This window comes from Paroedura picta, chromosome 3, assembly GCF_049243985.1.
Source record: "Paroedura picta isolate Pp20150507F chromosome 3, Ppicta_v3.0, whole genome shotgun sequence".
Taxonomy (NCBI): domain Eukaryota; kingdom Metazoa; phylum Chordata; class Lepidosauria; order Squamata; family Gekkonidae; genus Paroedura; species Paroedura picta.
This window is the reverse complement of record NC_135371.1, coordinates 47,690,420-47,709,021: the sequence shown is the minus strand read 5'-3', so window position 1 is coordinate 47,709,021 and position 18,602 is coordinate 47,690,420. Positions and strand designations below refer to the sequence as shown.

Here is an 18,602-nt window from a genome sequence, read left to right as displayed (position 1 = left end):
TGATTTAGTTGTAATATTGGGATGCAGATGGTCCAACAAACCAGTAGTTTTAAGGTTTCTAGTTGAAGTGTTGTTGCAGCATTTGAATTCACAGACAAATTTGTTGGGTAGTACCACTTTTTATGCTTGCCTAGCCACAAAGAAAGCAGTACAAAGAAGATGCAATTTGGGAAAAGCATACAAACCAGGCTTTAACTAACTAAAAATGTATTCCTGTGAAGCTCAGGGCGGGTAACAATACAATAATATAACAGTAAAAACATAACATCTAAAACAGTCATTTCCATGTCCCCGACCAAAAAGTACAGTCAAATTGGGGGGGCGGGGGGGGCGGTTTCCACAGTTTCTAACTTTCCTCAGTTCCCAGCAGCAAGGCCAGAATTTTTTGTTGGTCTTTCCAGGTCCTGACTATATGTCTGATGGAACAGCTCTATCTTACAGCCCCTTGGAACTGATTTAAGTCTCACAGGGCCCTGATGTCTTTTGGCAGAGTGTTCCACCAGGCTGGGGCCAAAGCCAAAAAGACCCTGGTCAAGGCCAATTTCACTTCCTTAAGCACAAACCAGAATTTGTTACTTATATCTGGTAAAATAAACTATTGGACAAACCATGGTTTATTTTGATGCATAGAAGGGAATTTGCAAAGGAATTAAACAGAGCTGAGTAAAATCTATTCACAGATTTCAATGAGTGTTTTCAGTAGTGTAAAAAGAAAACTACCATGATTTTCAATTATTTTAGCTCTAATATTGCTGTAATCTATTTCACAATATTTCTGGTAAGGCCTAGGAGGAGGAGCATGTCTCATGGCTTAAGTGCCACTCAGTGCTTAACACCCACTCAGGGCAGCTCTCCCACCCCTGAGTGCCTCCTCCTCCAACCAGCTTGCCTGTCTGTCCAGCAGCCGGCCAATTGCCTTCTGTCCCCCACCCTTGATCACCCCCTCCTCCTTCCACTTCCCTCTGAGGCTTGGAGGTTGCAGATCCCTGCTGCATGAGAGCTGCCCCTGAATTCCATAACAGCTACCTGCAGCCTTTCCAGGTCCTGGGGGGAGGGGGGGGCTGTCCGCAGAGTTCTTCCACTCCACCCCCCTAATCTGACACTCTTTGTATTCCAGAATGCAATGGACTTGGCCCCTAGTTTACAATAATTCTCAACTGATTTCAACTATCTACAATGACATCATCTTATATACTGGCAAAGGAAAAGGACCCCAAATGATAGACCAGAGCAGGGAGCTGGAATCGGCTGTGGCAGCAGTTGCAGTTGAGGTGGTGATCCTGGGATCAGAGGTGGTCGGGGCAGCTGAGTTGGCCAATCTTGGAGGAGGAGCAGCAATGACACGTGTGGGAATTACCATCCCCTGAATAGCAGCAAAAAGGGCACAGGTGCCTGGCTCCTGACACAATCTCCGGCTGGACAGAAGTGAAAGGCAAGGTGCACAGTGTCTTCTCAGCTGAACTAGAGTATGGGTAGTTAGCATAGTTGGCAAGTGCAGGAAGTTCTCCAGTGGCCCTAATGTTCCACTGGCGGCCAGTGCCTCACCCCAACTCATCAGTGTAGAGGCCTGCAGTGAAACCTGCACTGCTCTGCCATCCACAGGTCTGATGTTGACCACAGCCGCCCATCCACTGGTGGCTGGGACTTCTCCTGGCTGTGCCCAAGAAACCCCAGCCAAGGAATTGCTGACCTGACCCAAATATCTGTTGGATTTGCTAATAATAAAGGTTGTGTTACTGGCTAGAATAAGAGCATTATCATAATACTAGAAAGTAAGCCTGCTTCCGTTTGAATGCAGCAGGCGCTAGGGAGGCAATGGAGTAGGGCAGGGTGGGTGTGCGAGCTGGGGGTGGCGAGGGTGCGCACTGGAGGCCGGGGATGGGGTGGCCTGTGTAGCTCCCGCGGCGTAGTCCTATCGGAGTCATTCGTGTTGTGAAGGAGAGGAGAGTGTTGTTGGGGGGGCCAGGGCCGGGGCAGCGGCGGCGCTACTGGGGCGGCGTCTGGTGGGAGCATTCCCTCAGGCTAGGGTCATCGTGGGCGCAGCTGGAGGGTGTTGTGGCTCCGTGGCTGGCGGGTAGCAGGTGATGTTTTTTGGAGTTGCGGTCGCGGCTTGGGCTGGCGGCGGGCGCTCCTGGGCGCGGGGTCAGTGGCAGACCGTCGCTTCGTGGGGGAAGGTCGGAGCGGCTCGGGCTTTTTTGGCGGGGTGGCCGCGGGGTCGCGGGAGCCGTGTGGGGTGGCCGGGCAGAGTTGCGGTCGCAGCTGGGGCTGGCGGCGGGCGCTCCTGGGCGCGGGGTCAGTAGCGGACCGTCGGTGTTGGGGGCTGGGGTGGTAATGGCGGGCAGGTGCATGGTCGCGAGTTGGTGGAGCGGATCTGGAGGCGCTTTGCGCCTCCCAATTCGTCAGTCCGTCGGCAATGGCCCAATCCGATTGTCAGTCATGAGGAAGGGGCCTATCGGCACCCTTCCTCATCATGGACAGGGCCCGCCTTGAGTGCACTTAGCCAATTATTTAATCCGCTCCGCAGGAGCGGTTAAAGATAACTGGCTGCACAGAGAGAATGTATAACTTTTTTCCTTGGAAGGTTAAGAAATGTTTGTACAAGAAAAGAAAAATCACCAATTTTTGATGAACCTGTTACATGTAGAAGGAAAATGGAACAAAGTAAATTCAGACAATAACTTTTCTGCCAAAGAAGGAGAGTTGGTTTTATACCTTGTATTTCACTACTCAATGGAATCTCAAGATGGCTTACAATCACCTTCCATTCTTCTCCCCATGACACACACCCTGTGAGGTAGGTGAGGCTGAGAGAGCTCTGACAAGACTGCTCTGTGAGAACAGCACTATCAGAGCCATGATGAGCCCAAGGTCACCCAGCTGGCTGCATGTGGAGGAGGAGTAGGGAATCAAACCCAGCTCATCAGATTAAAGGCCGCCACTCTACACCACTATACCAAGCTGGCTCTCAAGATCATTTTCTTTCCCACATGCTTTTATCTACCCAAAACATTTGGTCTAATTTCCTTCACTTTTACAAAGGCTTTTAACAGCATCCCATTTGTGACATACTTGTGACAAATTATTATTTCCTTGCCCTCATCTTCTCTGCTATTAGACAGGAATTACCTGGGACAAGAATATGAAATTTTTCATCAATCTTCAGATCCAGTTAGAAAGTAAGTATGCTGCATATCAGTACAGGCATGTCTACTGTGCAGGCCCCATCTATATACCTAGCAGTGACATGTAACCCCATCTGAAGGTATCTTAATCCATAGATCAGGGCCACAACATGTTGGGCTTTTTGCTGGTGCCAGTGATGAGGAGGTTTCAGGTAAGACAGCAACAATTGGGGGACGCAAAGTATTTTCAGTGGGTTGGGGACAAGGCTAAGAGTCATGGTGAGCTCGGTGGCACTGTTGTCAGTAATGGGAGAAATCTGAAGCAGCCCTGGGGAGAGTGGCAGAAGAAGCCGAGAGGAAGCCTGGAGGCATGCCGGGCCTGTGAATGGAGCCAGCGACTGAGGAAGGCCAGCAGCTATAGCAGCCCTGGGAATGGCAGCAGTGTTGGGGGAAAGAGGTTGTGGTGGGTCTAACTGCAAAGGGAACAGGTCCATAAACAATGGGGGGAAGTTGCATCAGACCAAGCAGCAGCAGAAGTCAGAAAGGGTAAAATGATTTCTCCCTGCCAAGTCTCATGGCCCCACACTGGTAGTCTACAAATCTCAAATTCCATTGGGTCAATAGATTACTTCAACAAATTCTAAAAAAAAAAATTCTTCCACAGCCCTCCATTTTTCTCCCATAGTATCAACATTTCCAGAAATTGTCTCTCTAAATATTATTATTATATATTATAAAGTTACAATTATTTTGGAATTTTGCACAGACACAAATCAAAGACCCAGCATTCACTCTTTTTGTGTGCTTTCCTCTGTTGCTTATTGAGAATTAACTTTATGCATCCGACAGGCCCCCAGTTGACGTAATGCTTGCTGACAGATAACTTGTCTTCACACCACTAGAGGGAACCATATCCATGTACCATTAGCCGATGCCAGCATTACAGACCCGAATCACGCTACACAGAACAAGACAAGCAGTAAGTAGAATACTATTCACACTACAAGCTCATTAGCTGTCTGTTCCTTTAAAAAAAATAAGTCTAAATACACTCTGAAATTAAGCATTAAATATACTTTCCCAACAAGATTTATTTGGCCAGCCTTGCTGCTGCAAACCAAACTGATGTGAGCATTCCCCATCTACTTTCAAGCCAAGTAAAGACTGTACAAACTGATTATACTGATCACGCACAGCAACCTCTGGAGCAAATACAATGGAGAATAAAGAAATGCTACTTAAAGAGATAATCAACAAGGACAAGAGAGGAAGTAATATTAGCAAAAGGTACATCACTTTTGTTGGAATGATTGACAGAAATAGATAATGGTGCCTTCTGCTCTTGCAGTCCAATCATTTCAGCACACAAGAGAATCCACGCTGTGATTACTATGCTCTGACTACTTGTACATTCTCTCCGACTACTGAGGAGTGTGTGATCCAGAAAAGAAAATGGGTAAAACGAACCAGCAGCATGCAGAGTAGGCTGTGAAGAAATGTCAAAGCACAACCACCGAGCAGACTCCTCTTTCCCCTCCATACTTAAAATGAACATTGCTTTAACTTTACTAGTATATGAAATGACATCATTATAACAACGAATTCAAATTCAAAGTATCTTTAATGGCATCATAAAAACAATTTAAATCAAGATAATCTATTATTAGCATCTCTGCTTCAAGGACCACCTAATTCCAGCACCTACCAGAAACCTCACCTGATGATTCATCTCGCCTGTTTCAAAGAAGCCACATAGAGGGATACTAATCCTTGGATGAGAAGCCTCAGAAATGGTGTGTGAGCAGCTATGTCTGCTCTATTGGCCCTGGCGGGGAACATCACTAACTTATTGCTCTCTCTCTCTCTCTCTCATAGACTCCGCTCATTCACTACCAATTACAACAAAGACATCTGGACATTGTTCAGCTTCTACCACTGAGTGTTCCTATTAAATAGTAGTAAACACATAGCAGATTTTCTCTTTTAAAATTAGTGACATAGAAGGAGGGTAAAAATGTAAAACATCTGCATTTTGCAGGGCACATGTTTAGAATTGAAGAGGCAATGTGAAAAATGTATGCGAGGGAGTTGGTAGAAATTTATTACATTTTGAACCATAATCATCAAGTGTCATCTGGTGGATTGATACAGAATTGCATTTACTACACAGTTCCAGCATTCAAAAAGGAACTGGGGGGGGGGGGGAGACTGAGCACATTCCAAAGATTCTAAAATCAATGGGAAACTTTATTTGGGATGTATATTGCACCTATAGACAGATGCATTTAAATCTGATCTGTTTTGCCTGTATGCTTGGATCCTAAGCCTTGGTTCTTCATGCAAAGCTCTTGGCCCAGGGTGAAGTGGTCTTCTAGCGTAGCGTGTTTGTCTTTGAGTAGGAGCCTCTGGCACCAGCACCCTCCAGGACTGCAAACAGAAAATGGCACCACACAAGAGGAAACAAGGCTCAGAATCCAGGCTTACAGGAGAGAATATCAACCTATCATTGGCATGTTAAATCACTATTGCTGAATCACCTTATACTTGCCTTCTTGATGGATAAGAAATGCTTATTGTTCTAACTCAAAAAATGTGCAGAGAAGAATCATCCAGGGGCACAGTCACTCTCTTCTAAATGTTCTTTTTTGGGAGACAATGGAACAATAGAGTGGTAGAGCTGCACTCATAAAAGAGTAAGGAGGGATTTTGTCCCTTGTGCCCTCATCTTGCAACCCACATACGACATGCCAAGTGGGAATGGTTTTGCCTTATTCTTTATTACCTCCTCTCACAGCAGCCCCCAGAGCCTTTTGGCCTGGGAGTGGGGGATGTGCTCTGGGATGAGGAAGAAAGAAAAATATCCCCCTTTATGAACACATTCCCCTTATGTGGACAGGCTTTCCGCAGGGCCTGTAAGACAGAGCTCTTCCGCCAGGCATATGGTTGAAGCCAGGGCAACTCTCCCACAAATCCATCAGAGGATCCCCTCCAATATTGAGATCTCTAACATCGAGATCATTGTTAGATCTATTGTATTGGTGCCAACCTCTTCTGAATATTAAACTCCCCACCAGGCTGAACTTGGGGGGAACTCAGGTAACTAAGATCAGAATTGTGACCACCGCCGCAATATGTTATATGTAACTTTTGTTGATGTTAATTGGGGTTTTTATGGGGATTTTATGGTGTTTTAACTATTTATGTTGTAAACCGCCCTGAGACCTATTTGGAGAAGGGTGGTCTAAAGATTAAATAATAATAATTATTATTATTATGTAGCCATAGGATCCTTTGCCTACTAACAGGACTATGTTCTAATTATGAGTATGATTCTGTATATGCTTACATTGTTGAAGGAGAGTTACAAGGCTGCATTTGGGATCCCAAAAATATAGTGTAGGGCCCTAGATCATCTGTTGGGACTAACAGGTTCCTAACCTGTTTACAGCTGTACGCCTCAACTGGTATCATATATAAGACATTGCTACGGTCCGTTTTGGATACAGTCATTATTTGTTAAAATGATATATGTTACAGGGTCATCATAAGATCCATTAACATGAGTACAATGGGATCAGAATGATATAGCTCTGCTTAAGAAGGCCCTACCAGTCGCCCTCTTCGGTGGAACATTACTGTATGAAAAAGAGGCTGGTCTCCTCCACATTAATTAAACCACATAATAAATCAAGTGTCTATTAAATATTCAGTTGTACTAATTAAGTTAGCATTTTGTATATTAAATGATATATAACTGATTGTAAATTAAAAGAACTCAATAATTCTCCCAATTCTAAACATGTGTTTTGTACACACGCGCACACACAAAACCTCAAGGCTTTTAAAGGCTCCATGTGGAAGACATTGCATTAAATGTCATACAAGTAGTCAATATTTTATAACTTCCTTGACAAGTGAAAGATGTTTACAAATTCTCCAGAAACTATTTTGATGTTTGCACATTAGAAAAATTCTGTAAAAGGTTGTGAATGTGAAGTGCTACTATAAGAAAAGGGGAGCGGACTTAACAAAGGCCCCTTGCTGAACATCTGCAGGCAGACAGATTCTACTGAAGTCATAAAAATAATGAGAAATGCTCCACCAGGCTTCTCACCAACTCCCAGCTCTGTTCACTACTTACGTAGGAACAAATCAATGCTTTCCCCAAGTGCATTTCTTAGAGAACAATCTCAGCTTCTTGGCCAATCTATTTGTATAATTTACACATTCAGCAGAGTGATGTGTTACATGTTTCAAGCTTACATGTAAAATATCAAGCGTGATGTGCTGCTGTGACTTAAATTAAGAGCCAAACTAGGCATTATGTTTGTTTTGTTTTTAAATTGCTGGATAACTCCAGCCCTTATTTTATTTAAGAGACAGAGTAATAGAAATAATAAAGAACAAAATATTATAGTTCCATAATAAGTCAGTTCACCCTACTAACATATTTGTTAATACCTATACCTATCTATATAAATATTAATACATATTTAGTTAATAAATATATACCTATCTGGCTAAATATTGTGAGAAATACCCCCATTGTTCTTCAAATTCCTCTGCTGGTCTTCCATTAACTAGATTAGTAAGCTTTGCCATTTTGGTCAGTTCTCCCAACTTTTCTATCCAATCTGTTATTTTTGGTATATCTTCTTGTCTCCATCTTCTTGCAAGTACCATCCTTGCTGTAGTTGTCGCATGAAAAAAAAACACCTGCTTTACAAGGAAGATTGTCCGGGGGCACACTCAACAACATATATTCAGGACGTAATGTGCATTTTATATTTAACATTTTTTCTAATACATCATGTACTTTCGCCCAGGATCGTTTCGTATTTTTACATAACCACCACATATGAAAAAAGGAGCCTACTTTATCTTTACATTTCCAGCATTTGATATCATAATTTTTTGAAATATGACCCAATAACTTAGGTGTTACATACCACCTATAAAACATTTTGAACCAATTCTCTTTTAATTGCTGACTCTTTGTACGTTTTGCCGTATTTTTCCACATTCCCACTCCTCCATTGAAATATTTCAGCCCAGATTTAACATCCATTTCACCATACAATTTTTAACCTATTCAGACTCAGTGTCAAATTTCAACAATAACCTATATATCTGGCCTTGTAAGTGCGGTTTCATTGAGGACAGAATTTTTTCAGATTCTGACAAAGTCGGGCCAGTACCAATCTGATACTAAAATTCAGATTTGTATCTAGACAAAAGTTGCTGAAGTTCCATCCAGTCTATGTTCAGACAGAAGTTGCTGAAGTTCCATCCAGTCTACACTTGTTTGCTAAGTGTGTCCAAGTCCTTAAATTTCCATGCAGTGGTTAACACATCTTTATATCTAAGGCATCCTATATGTGATTGTCGAAGTTTGTCAAAGTATGCCTCTACTGGGGACTTTAGCAATGAAGATTTTGAGGTTATTTTTGATTTATATTTCTTCCATATATTCATTAGATTTTTGGCCCAGAAATTTAATTCAGTCTTTTGTTGTGCTTTTCCAATTGGCCAAAGTAAACCATGAAGTCCTTCATTTAGGCCATGTTTTTCAAACACCCAATCTTGTTTATTGGGATCAACGATCCAATCTGCAATCCATACTAAGGCTGCAGCATGTAGATAGAGCTTGACATTAGGCACATTCTGACCTCCTCTAGTTTTCTCATCTTGAAGTATTCTGAAAGCGATTCTGGGTCTATTGTTGTCCATATAAATTTATTTAGGACAGATTGCCATTTATGTAAAGTCTTGTCTTTCAGTGGCAATGGTACCACCTGAAACAAAAAGTTTAGCTTTGGTAAGACAGTCATTTTTATTATTGCCATACAGGCAGACCAAAAGAGGTTAAACTTAGACCAGTCTGATAGTTTGGCTTGAATTTTATTCCAAGTAGAAATATAGTTATTGTCAAACAGATTTGTTAATTCTTGGTCCAATACCACACCAAGATATTTAGGATTGACCTCACAGCCACTTTCTTCCTTTATATATTCCTCCAATTGTTCTGAGACGCCATAGAGCCAAATTTTAGTTTTCGATCTATTAATTTTAAATCCAACGTGTTTACCAAAGTCAGTTAACAAGTTAAATAAAGAAGGAATTGACAAGCCCAGATTAGAAACCATTAAAACCACATCATCTGCATAACTCCTTGTCTTGAAAACTTGACCTCCCAAGGGTACTAAAAGAACTTGCAGATATCATCTCTGAACCTCTGTCCATTATTTTTGACACTTCTTGGAGAACAGGTGAGGTGCCAGATGATTGGAGGCGGGCAAATGTTGTCCCCAAGAAAGGGAAAAAGCAGGATCCGGGTAATTATCGACCCGTCAGCTTGACATCTGTAGCTGGCAAAATTTTGGAACAAATAATCAAACACTCAGTCCTTGAGCAGCTGGAACTGAGAGCTGTGATTTCTAAGACTCAGCATGGGTTTCGCAAGAACAAGTCATGTCAGATCAGCCTTATCTCTTTTTCCGTGAAAGTGACTACCTTGTGATCAAGGGAATGCCATGGACATAGTTTATCTGGATTTCAGTAAAGCTTTTGATAAGGTTCCGCATGATATTCTTGTTGACAAGTAGGTAAAATGCAGTATGGATCCTAATTCTGTCAGGTGGATCAATAATTTGTTGACAAAAAGGGCTGTATGACCCCTCTCAATTCTATGACTCTATTATTAACAGCACTTTCACTCCTTAGAAGTTAACACTGACAAAATGATAAGTCATCTGTGATCCAGTCTGATCTGTTTCAGCAATTGTCTATTTGAATGGGAAGACAGAATGTGGCTGCAATTAAAAGAACAGGGAGAATTAAACAGGTGTAATTAAGCTTTCCTCCCAATACTACCATACTACCAACATGCGAGAATCACAAATGCAACTGCTTGCAGTAATTGCGTATGCTTCTTGTGTCAGTCATTTTTAAACTGTAAACCAGGAAAATCTAAAGCTGCATTCAGACACAATGGCATAGTGAAAATAAAAAGTGGACTGCCAGCCCTGGACACAAATCCAGGCTGTTCACTACACTTGCATATGTCCAACTTCCACCTTTTCCCATATGCACAGTTTGATTGACAGCTTCCTGGATCTATCATGGGATCTAAATAATGTGATCTGAATACAGGTGCCTGGGTGAACTGAATTGTACATACTGCCCACAAACCATGATTTTTCACTGGTATTACACCACTGTTTGGAATAGGGAATAAACTGACATCAATACATCCAATTGCCCGGTCAGGAAATTAAAACCAGGATTTTTTCAATTCACCTCTATGTACAAGAGGTGAGAGGAGCAAGAAGAGCGAGCAAGTACAGCAAACAAGCTGTGTTCATGCTTTGTTGCGTCTGTATTTCTGCAGAGGACCGAGCTGGATTGTAGCCTGCACTATAACTTACAAATACACGGCTAGATCCCGTCTGCCAGATCCCGTCAGTTTAAAATGAAATGGACCAATAGTGCACACTGGCGAGAAGATCTATTGTGGCGATTTTGCATACATGTTGGGTTGGTTGTGGATTTCTGTGGTTCAGTTTTGGTTCTTGTTCTTGCTAAAAAGCTAAAATGAACTCCCAGTGTCCTGGGCAGAGTCTGCACTTACTTTGTTTATTCCATTGTCAATCCTGTTGAATTCAGATCACTTTGAACTCGGATCTTCCTCTCCCCCCCTCCCCATTGAAACAGGAAAGCGTTCTGCACGTGGTTAGGGTAGTTCAGAAGGGGGGGAAGCCAAGCCTCTCTTTCTTTTCTTGAAGGGTGGGGGGAGAGGACCCAAGCAGGGAGCCTCTTTCTTTTCTTGGAGGGGGGGGAGATGATCAAAAAAGACAGAGAAGGGAGAAAAAATCCAGGACCGACAGAAGTTAAGAGAAATTAGTGGCTTCTCCTTTAAGGCAAGTTTGTCACATGACCACCTGTGGCCAATCATGGGTCCTCTACCACAGAGGAGAGCCCAGATTCAAAACAGCCTTTAAATATTGAGCATTAAAAGCATTCCAAGATATCGCACAATAAAGGTAGGGTCACTCCGGATTAATCCTTCTTGCTGCAGAAGGAAATTTTAAATTGCCCCAAATCCAAACGGAAAACACATTCTGTGTAGAGGGCAGGGACTGAATCGATGTGGGGTTGGAATAAAAGCTCTGTGCAGTTTACACCCTGGTCTCTGCACCCATGCAGATCTAACATGCTCAACACCACCAAGCATCTGTTTTATCTCAATTTGTTGCAACGTCTAGTACAACTTATGCTGCCCACTAAAAACATCTTTATTTTGTGCAGCTACAAAGTGCTGGGTGTGTACTAGGGTACAGTCAGTTTACACAAACACAGCAATGAGGCCTACTAGCCAGTGCCTTGTATAGAGTGTATGTCCTAAAACATGGTTCTTTATTTTCAAAACCTGACAAAATTTAATGGCAGACAATTCAGTGTAGGAAACATTCCCTGTAGGTAAAAAAAATATGATAGCCATGAGTTTATGAAGAAGAGTTGAAAATTTGGTTTTTATATGCCTCTTTTCTCTAGCTGAAGGAGTCTCAAAGCAGCTTACAATCGCCTTCCCTTTCTTCTCCCCACAACAGACACCCTGTGAGGCAGGTGAGGCTGAGAGAGCCCTGATATTACTGCTCCATCAGAACAGCTTTATCAGTGCTGTGGCAAGCCCAAGGTCACCCATCTGGCAGCATGTGGGGGAGCAAGGAATCAAATCCAGCTCGCCAGATTAGAAGTCTGCACTCCTAACCACTACACCAAGTACATAGATTCACAGAATACACTGTCACATGACTAATAAGCCCAACATTTAATGGGCCCAACCATCAGAAAAGCATGCCTCCCTACTGCTAATGCCAGTTAAGGCAGAATTGCAAGTTCCAAACACAGCGACTGCTTTCACGTCCTGCCAGGGGAAAAGCTCCATTTCCCCTCAACCCTGTCTGAAAAGTGGGAATTCTAATGAAGTAGAACCTTTAGAAGCTGTGTTTAAAGATTAAAATATATGGCAAGAACATTTATACAGACATTCACTAAATCCCTTCTTAACCACTTTTTAATGGACACAGAAAAATGCATAGACTTCAAGCAAGAGGAAAATGTAAGATTAACACAAGTTGAAATCTGGGCAGGAGAAATACCTCCTTCTTCTCTGCATGCATTATCTTTTCTTACTTTTCTTGGCTGCCTCAGTGCCTACAGCAAATCTTGTCAACCCTAATGTAAGTCAAATTGGCAGTGTAAAAAAAATCCCAAGAAAAATTAACAATTAGGAATTTCCTGCAGAGCACCAGCTGGCAGTACATGATGATTATCAAAAATGACAGACACGTTTTTCATCTAGCAAGCTGACCAAACCACTGCAAGAGCCAGAGCCAAAGCAAACCTCTCTCCCACCTGGACTAGCTAAAAATACTTCGGCAATCAGGACTAGTAAGTGCCTAGAGTACAAATGAGTCGGGTTTAATAACAACACTGAAACATAGTGTAGTAAAACTGGAATTCCATTCTCCCTTCACCCCCAAATCACTATATATCCTATTGTCTTCCCATGACATTCTTACCGGCCAGAGCCCTATGGATCAGTTGCCAAAAAGGGAAACATCCTGTTGGTATTCCAAATTGAAGAAATATAGCAAAGCTGCAGTTTTCCATTAAGATCTTCTTATCAGCCAGGCTAAATTACATTTTCACATTGCTGAACATCAGTTCTTCCAGTTCCAGAATTGCTGTTCATTAGCAGCACTGCACTCTCTTGTTAACTTCGCTCTGTGAAAAAGTGAAGCTCTGATCTTCGCACACAAGATTTTTTAAAAAGTCTGCCACTATCTTTTTTCCAAGGGGAACACCCGGGTGTAGGCACACAGAAAATACAGCTCTTTATCATTTCCTGCCTTAAAAAAAATAAATCCAAATTCTACTACACCAGTAATAGTGTGAGGCCCACATCAAAGCTATAATTAAAGACCAAGTGGAAAAAAGAACAGAAAAACAGGTTCCTGATCCTGCTTTTCCTAACAGTACCAGTAGGTAGTTACAGAAAAATTATTAGCTCCTCCTTGTCCTTTAAGAATACAGAAAAGTGTGCACCAGGACACAAGAGCATACATATACTGCTGAGTTTTCAGAAATTTAGCATTCTTGAATATCTCAAAGCTGTTCATTAACTCTTGCAATCCGGCAAGTATAAAAAACGAGAACAAGAGCTTCTCAAGAAGAAAATCCCAGTTGTGTGTATACAAATTTCCTCCTCTCCCGCCTACTACCACATCCCATATTTACCCTTTTAAAGTGCTTCAAACAAAATCAGAAAACTATTTTTGGTAGAGGAGAAATTTAATTTAGCGGTTTTCAGGTATCTACTGACAGAAAACACAGAACCTCTTACGTTTCTGGTTATATCTAACTACTTTTTTTTAAAAAAAGCTAACTGATCCAAAGAGACAGTAGAGCTATTATATATGTAGATGTTTCTTGACCCTCCCCACCCAAAGAGATGGGAAACTTCATTTGTGTGAAAGGATACTTTCAGATCAGTGTCCCTGAAGTTTTCCTACTCACAAGAATAGAAAGCCAACAGAGAGCAGAGCATGGCATAATAGTAAGTATTTCAGGCTAATACTGTAAGTCTGAATGCAACCTTATGGCCTCACTACAAGAACTGTTCTCCCTTGGTGTATAACTCTGAGGAACTGCCCATGAATTAATGTTTACATTTTAATAAAATACTTTGAAATACAATTGCTAATTTTGTATTTTGGTTCTTCAATTACTTTGTATCTGACTTTCAGTTATCAGTAAATAAAAACAGACATTACTTTTGTCTAGAACTCCACAGTTATTTAGTTATTTCCATGAATACAACTGAAGTTCAGTCCTAGGCCATCCCTGGATGACCACCATGAGAGGACAAAATAGGCAGGAGCTTTGGAAGCCAAATAACTGGCCACAAGGGGACACAGCTTTGCTATATTGAAATGCTTCTCTGTTGTAACTTGAACTACTGTTTAGAAGGCAAAATTCCTGCAGTCAGAGCTTCTCCCATAGCTGCAATGCTAGCCAGAACAGGCAAATGTTTTGCTTCCATCTAACTCTTACAAGGACTTTGAATTCCTAAGGAGGCAGTGTTGTCCAACAATTGCTGAAAATGGGAAGATGCAGGAAGAACAGGGAAGCCGTGGACTAGGTTGGTCCAGGGATGCTGTATGCCTTTGCATTAGCCCATGACACCTTGAAACTCAGACTTTCCTCTCCACCAGTCCTTCCATGGCAAAAGCTCTGTGCCAGGAGAGGCACAGATGCCAACAATGCTGCAAAAGACTGGCAAGGTGGGAGGAATCCTAGCTTTGGTCAGACCTTGTCTTGACTTTCTCTTCCTTTTTTCTGGGCTGTAGTTCATGGAGAGGCATAAGGGCGCAACATTCCTAACTTGGAATCAGACAGTTTATCAAACAGACCTGTATGGTCAACAGCCTTATATTGTATGCCAGCTATATCACTGTATTAGATACTCTTTTCAGTATTTTCCAATCCACTGCAAGCACATTGTGGAAAGTATTGTCTATCCCAGTAGTTCAGATAACGTTTTATCTCCCTCTGTTCCCTGCTAATCTATTTAAGTGTGACCTTTCCTTGTTGTTTGGCACCAGAACAAGCAGAGTGAAACCCACGGAGAAAATGTATTAATCCTATAGGAAATCTCTTTTGACATCCCACACAGTAGAATAAGGGGAAAACAACAACAAATCTCTATACATTTTGCTCAATGTTTCTGTACTTAAAAATAATGTTATAAGTGTTATCAGGCTTTGTGCGTCAGTAGATCTGAGTGAAAACCATTTTACAGAAATTTAACTTTACATATACTCCTGCATTTCAAAGCTAGCTGAGATAGAACTCAAGTTTATATTGGCTGAGCGAACAGTACTGATAAAGTATGATAATGGGAGCCAGTATTCATACATGACAGAAAGGCTGGAGGGCATGTGATCCCATTCCTTAAGGGCCAGCATTTCCCCATCTGCCCTAGGCCAGACAGTAAAGTTCTAGCTCTCCACACTACTGTGTATAGAACATCCTAAAACAATAATTTGTTACCAGAGTTTTTGGACTTCTGCACTAGTGCTTTGTCAGGCATTTAACCATTCAGATGTTACTCTATAAAATTTCTCACAGAAAAATTGTATATCAGATTGATACAAACTGCAGTCCTTTGCAGGTTACTCAGAAGTTCCCTGGAGCTTACTCTAATAAATAAGGTTGCCGGATCTCCCCTGGCCACCAGAAAGGGGTGGGAAGTAGGGATGTCAGCACCGGGTTGAGAAACTCCTAGAGATTTGGGGATGCAGCATGGGGAAGACAGGGACCACAGTGAGCTAGAGCAAGCTCTCTCAACCAGGGTCTCGCAAAACTCTGGGGTTTCTTCACAGCCCTGGAAGGGTTTCCTGAATGGGTGAGAATTAATTAATTTTTACTATAGTTTTAAAATTTGTTAAACATTCATCAGGTGATATGACAATATATGGTCATGTTGACTCTGCATGATCACACCATTTCTGGAGTTTCTCGAAGCCTGAATAACATTTTAGGGAGTTCTCAGTGGTAAAAAAGTTGAGAAAGGCTGCTATAGAAAAACAGTTTGTTCTTATATGCCGCTTTTCTCTACCTGAAGAAGTGTCAAAGTGGCTTACATTCGCCTTCCCTTTCCTCTCCCCACAACAGACACCCTGTGAAGTAGGTGAGGCTGAGAGAGCCCTGATATTACTGCTTGGTCAAAACAGCTTTATCGGTGCTGTGGCAAGCCCAAGGTCACCCAGTTGGCTGCATGTGTAGGAGGAGCAGGGAATCATACCTGGCTTGCCAGATTAGAAGTCCACACTCCTAACCTCTACACCAATCTGGCTCTACTTTCCAAAGTCTACCTTCCCAAGTATCCATTTTCTCCAGGGAAACTGATCTCTATAGTCTGAAAATAAGGTGTAATTCCAGTGGATCCTTCCTAGAGTTGGCACCCCTACCTCTGAACAAGTATAGGACTGATGCCTTATTATGTGAAAAGATTGCAGCCGGAGTAAATGCTTAGTCTAATACTCTGAAATATTACATAAGGAAAGCATAATGCAGTCCGCCCACCTTGTTTTTAGTCAAACAAACCAAGTAATCAAAAGGACAAAAAAATGTATACATAGTTTAGAAAGTCATTCTTTCCCTAAATGAATTTATATGGTTGGCTACATCCGTGGTTGCTGGGCTCATTTATCAGATTGTGAACAGGCAAGGAGACAGAGAGAATGTACATGAGACACAAGACCTCAAAAAAACTCAGTACAAAAAAATAAGAAGAAAACACCAACCCAAAGGAAAAAAATCAGGATGTCCTAAGAATTGTCAATAACAAAGTAAAATAATTCATGGCAAGTAGAAATGGAGTGCCTGGCTAATTCATGAGTTCAGAAAGGAACAGGAACAGCCACGCAGGAAATGAGTCTTTTTTTATATCCCCAAATGAATTTCATGTAAAACACTTTTCCCAAGGAAAAATGTTATTACAATCCCTAGAAGTTTAAATTATTTTACTAGCCAAAAATAATAAATGTCGCTTTCAATAGCATATTGTGGATTAGTGGCAGAACAGGTGGTTAGTCCGTCACTCATCACTACCATGCTGGCCCATCATCACGGCCTAACGTCTGCATCACTATCCTGTACTTCTTTGGTTCCGATGATTGATTTAAGTAACACCAAACAGGAGGTTGGGGAAGGGGGATCGTGTAACATGAGGCACATCTGTGGGCTGTTACTGCTGCTCGTATGGTAAACCTCGTAACTTTCTTGGTGTGGCATATGGCTGCCACATGCAGAATTCCTATGTTCTAAACTTTGAAATCACACCCTGCATAGCCAAGTATTAGGAAAAAGACCTTCATTCCAAAGCAGCAGTAGCGTAAGTTAATGATAGAAATACCAGCATAGCTTTCAGCAGACTATGCTCAGCATTTTAAGATTATACAATATACTGGGAGAACTATGTGAACATTGCTATTTGTATTAGAAGCAATAGGAATTTGACTAATGAATGGAAATAACTTGTAAAAACCTTCCCATTTTCCTTGTTAACGACAGCTCTTAGGACTGTCCTGCTTTTTCTAACTGAATTGGCTTTCATCTTATTTCTTTTGATTTACATTTGTCCCAGCTCAAGGAGTAGAACAATATTCCAACATTGAAGAAAAGCAAGAAGTCCCTGACTTCACTGTAACAACCTTCCTGAGATCCAGGGATTGTGTCTTTCCTACAGGAACTGATCTTATCTGAGGTATAAGGTTTGCTGAGATAAATAGGAGTTTTCAAGGACACAGTGTCAGAACAGCTGAACGTAAGAGCCAAAGGAACTGAAGAGACAGTGAGAAATAAGGTCTAGAACAGCAGTGGGGATTCAAAATCCAGAGCAACTTGAGGACATCAAATGGAATACTGGAAATGGAACGTGACAGCAGTTCTTATGAGCGCAATTAATTCACAGCAGCTTGGAAGTGAAGCCTGCTAGTCTGAAACTTTTTGAAAATATTGCAATCAAGTCCTTACATACCAAGCAAGCAACAGCTTTGGTTTTATGAATGCTGCTTCCTTCTCTTGTTTCAAAGAAGAACCAAAGGGTTTCCATAGCAGTTAGAAAGTGAGAGTAAAACATGGCTTGATTGGTTGTACTGCATGGGAAACTTTGGTCCAGGGCATCAATTACTTTTCTATAGGACAAAACAAAAATTTGTCCAAAATTGATTTGCAATCTGAAAGGGTTGAGGTTTCTTGTTAGGTGGTCTAGTAACTGAGATTTTTAAAGTATTAGGAAAGTATTTCTACTAATTTGTTGACCTGAATGAGTGTTTGAATCTAGCAATGAAGTAGATGTGAGAGAAACCAGATAAAAAAAGAAGTGATGCTGGCTGGAAATACTAATATTCTGGGCACACTTGTCTAACCTTGCTTCTAAGCTCTTTTCTGATCAATTAAAGAGGTTAGGGATGCTTTTAGATCCTCTGGTGGAGGCTCCTGTTGTCGAGCGGATCTACCATGATTAAACCTTAGGATATTCTAGTTCCACTTTGGGAAGGATTTTATTATTACTTAAGTCACCAAGTTTCATTGGCTCTGTACTTTATATATATATATATGAATTATTTTTTCTTTTATGTTGTTATAATTATAAACTGCTTTTAAAACACTTCCTTTTGAAAAGCAGCATATATATATGTTTAATAAATTAAGAACGGTGGCTCTTAGCCCATATATCTGATATTTGCCTAAGTGAAAGTCAACTATGAGAGCTCTCTGAAGACAGGTCCCTCCCCAGTACTACCAGGCAGAAATATTGTATAGATTGCTTTGACTGTCCCTCCCATCTCTGAGGTCAACCTCCTTGCTCTTGTACCAGGTTTAGTTGGGGAAGAGAAGGCAGGATTT

General features: G+C 41.6%; 1 protein-coding gene across 3 annotated transcripts in view; it reads right to left on the bottom strand.

Moving 5' to 3' along the window:
• The window catches only part of FGD3 (FYVE, RhoGEF and PH domain containing 3), a 122,255-nt gene that overhangs the window by 92,011 nt on the left and 11,642 nt on the right, over positions 1 to 18,602 (bottom strand). Inside the window, exon 1 of one of the 3 annotated variants that reach the window (XM_077325553.1) lies at positions 12,707 to 13,019. The exons of 1 other annotated variant lie outside the window; for it this stretch is intronic. In XM_077325553.1, coding sequence (XP_077181668.1) covers positions 12,707 to 12,797 — 91 coding nt within the window. In that variant the 5' untranslated portion in view covers positions 12,798 to 13,019. Of the gene's footprint in view, positions 1 to 12,706; positions 13,020 to 18,602 lie in introns of those variants that run through there. One more of the 3 variants, XM_077325552.1, reaches the window with a different exon arrangement.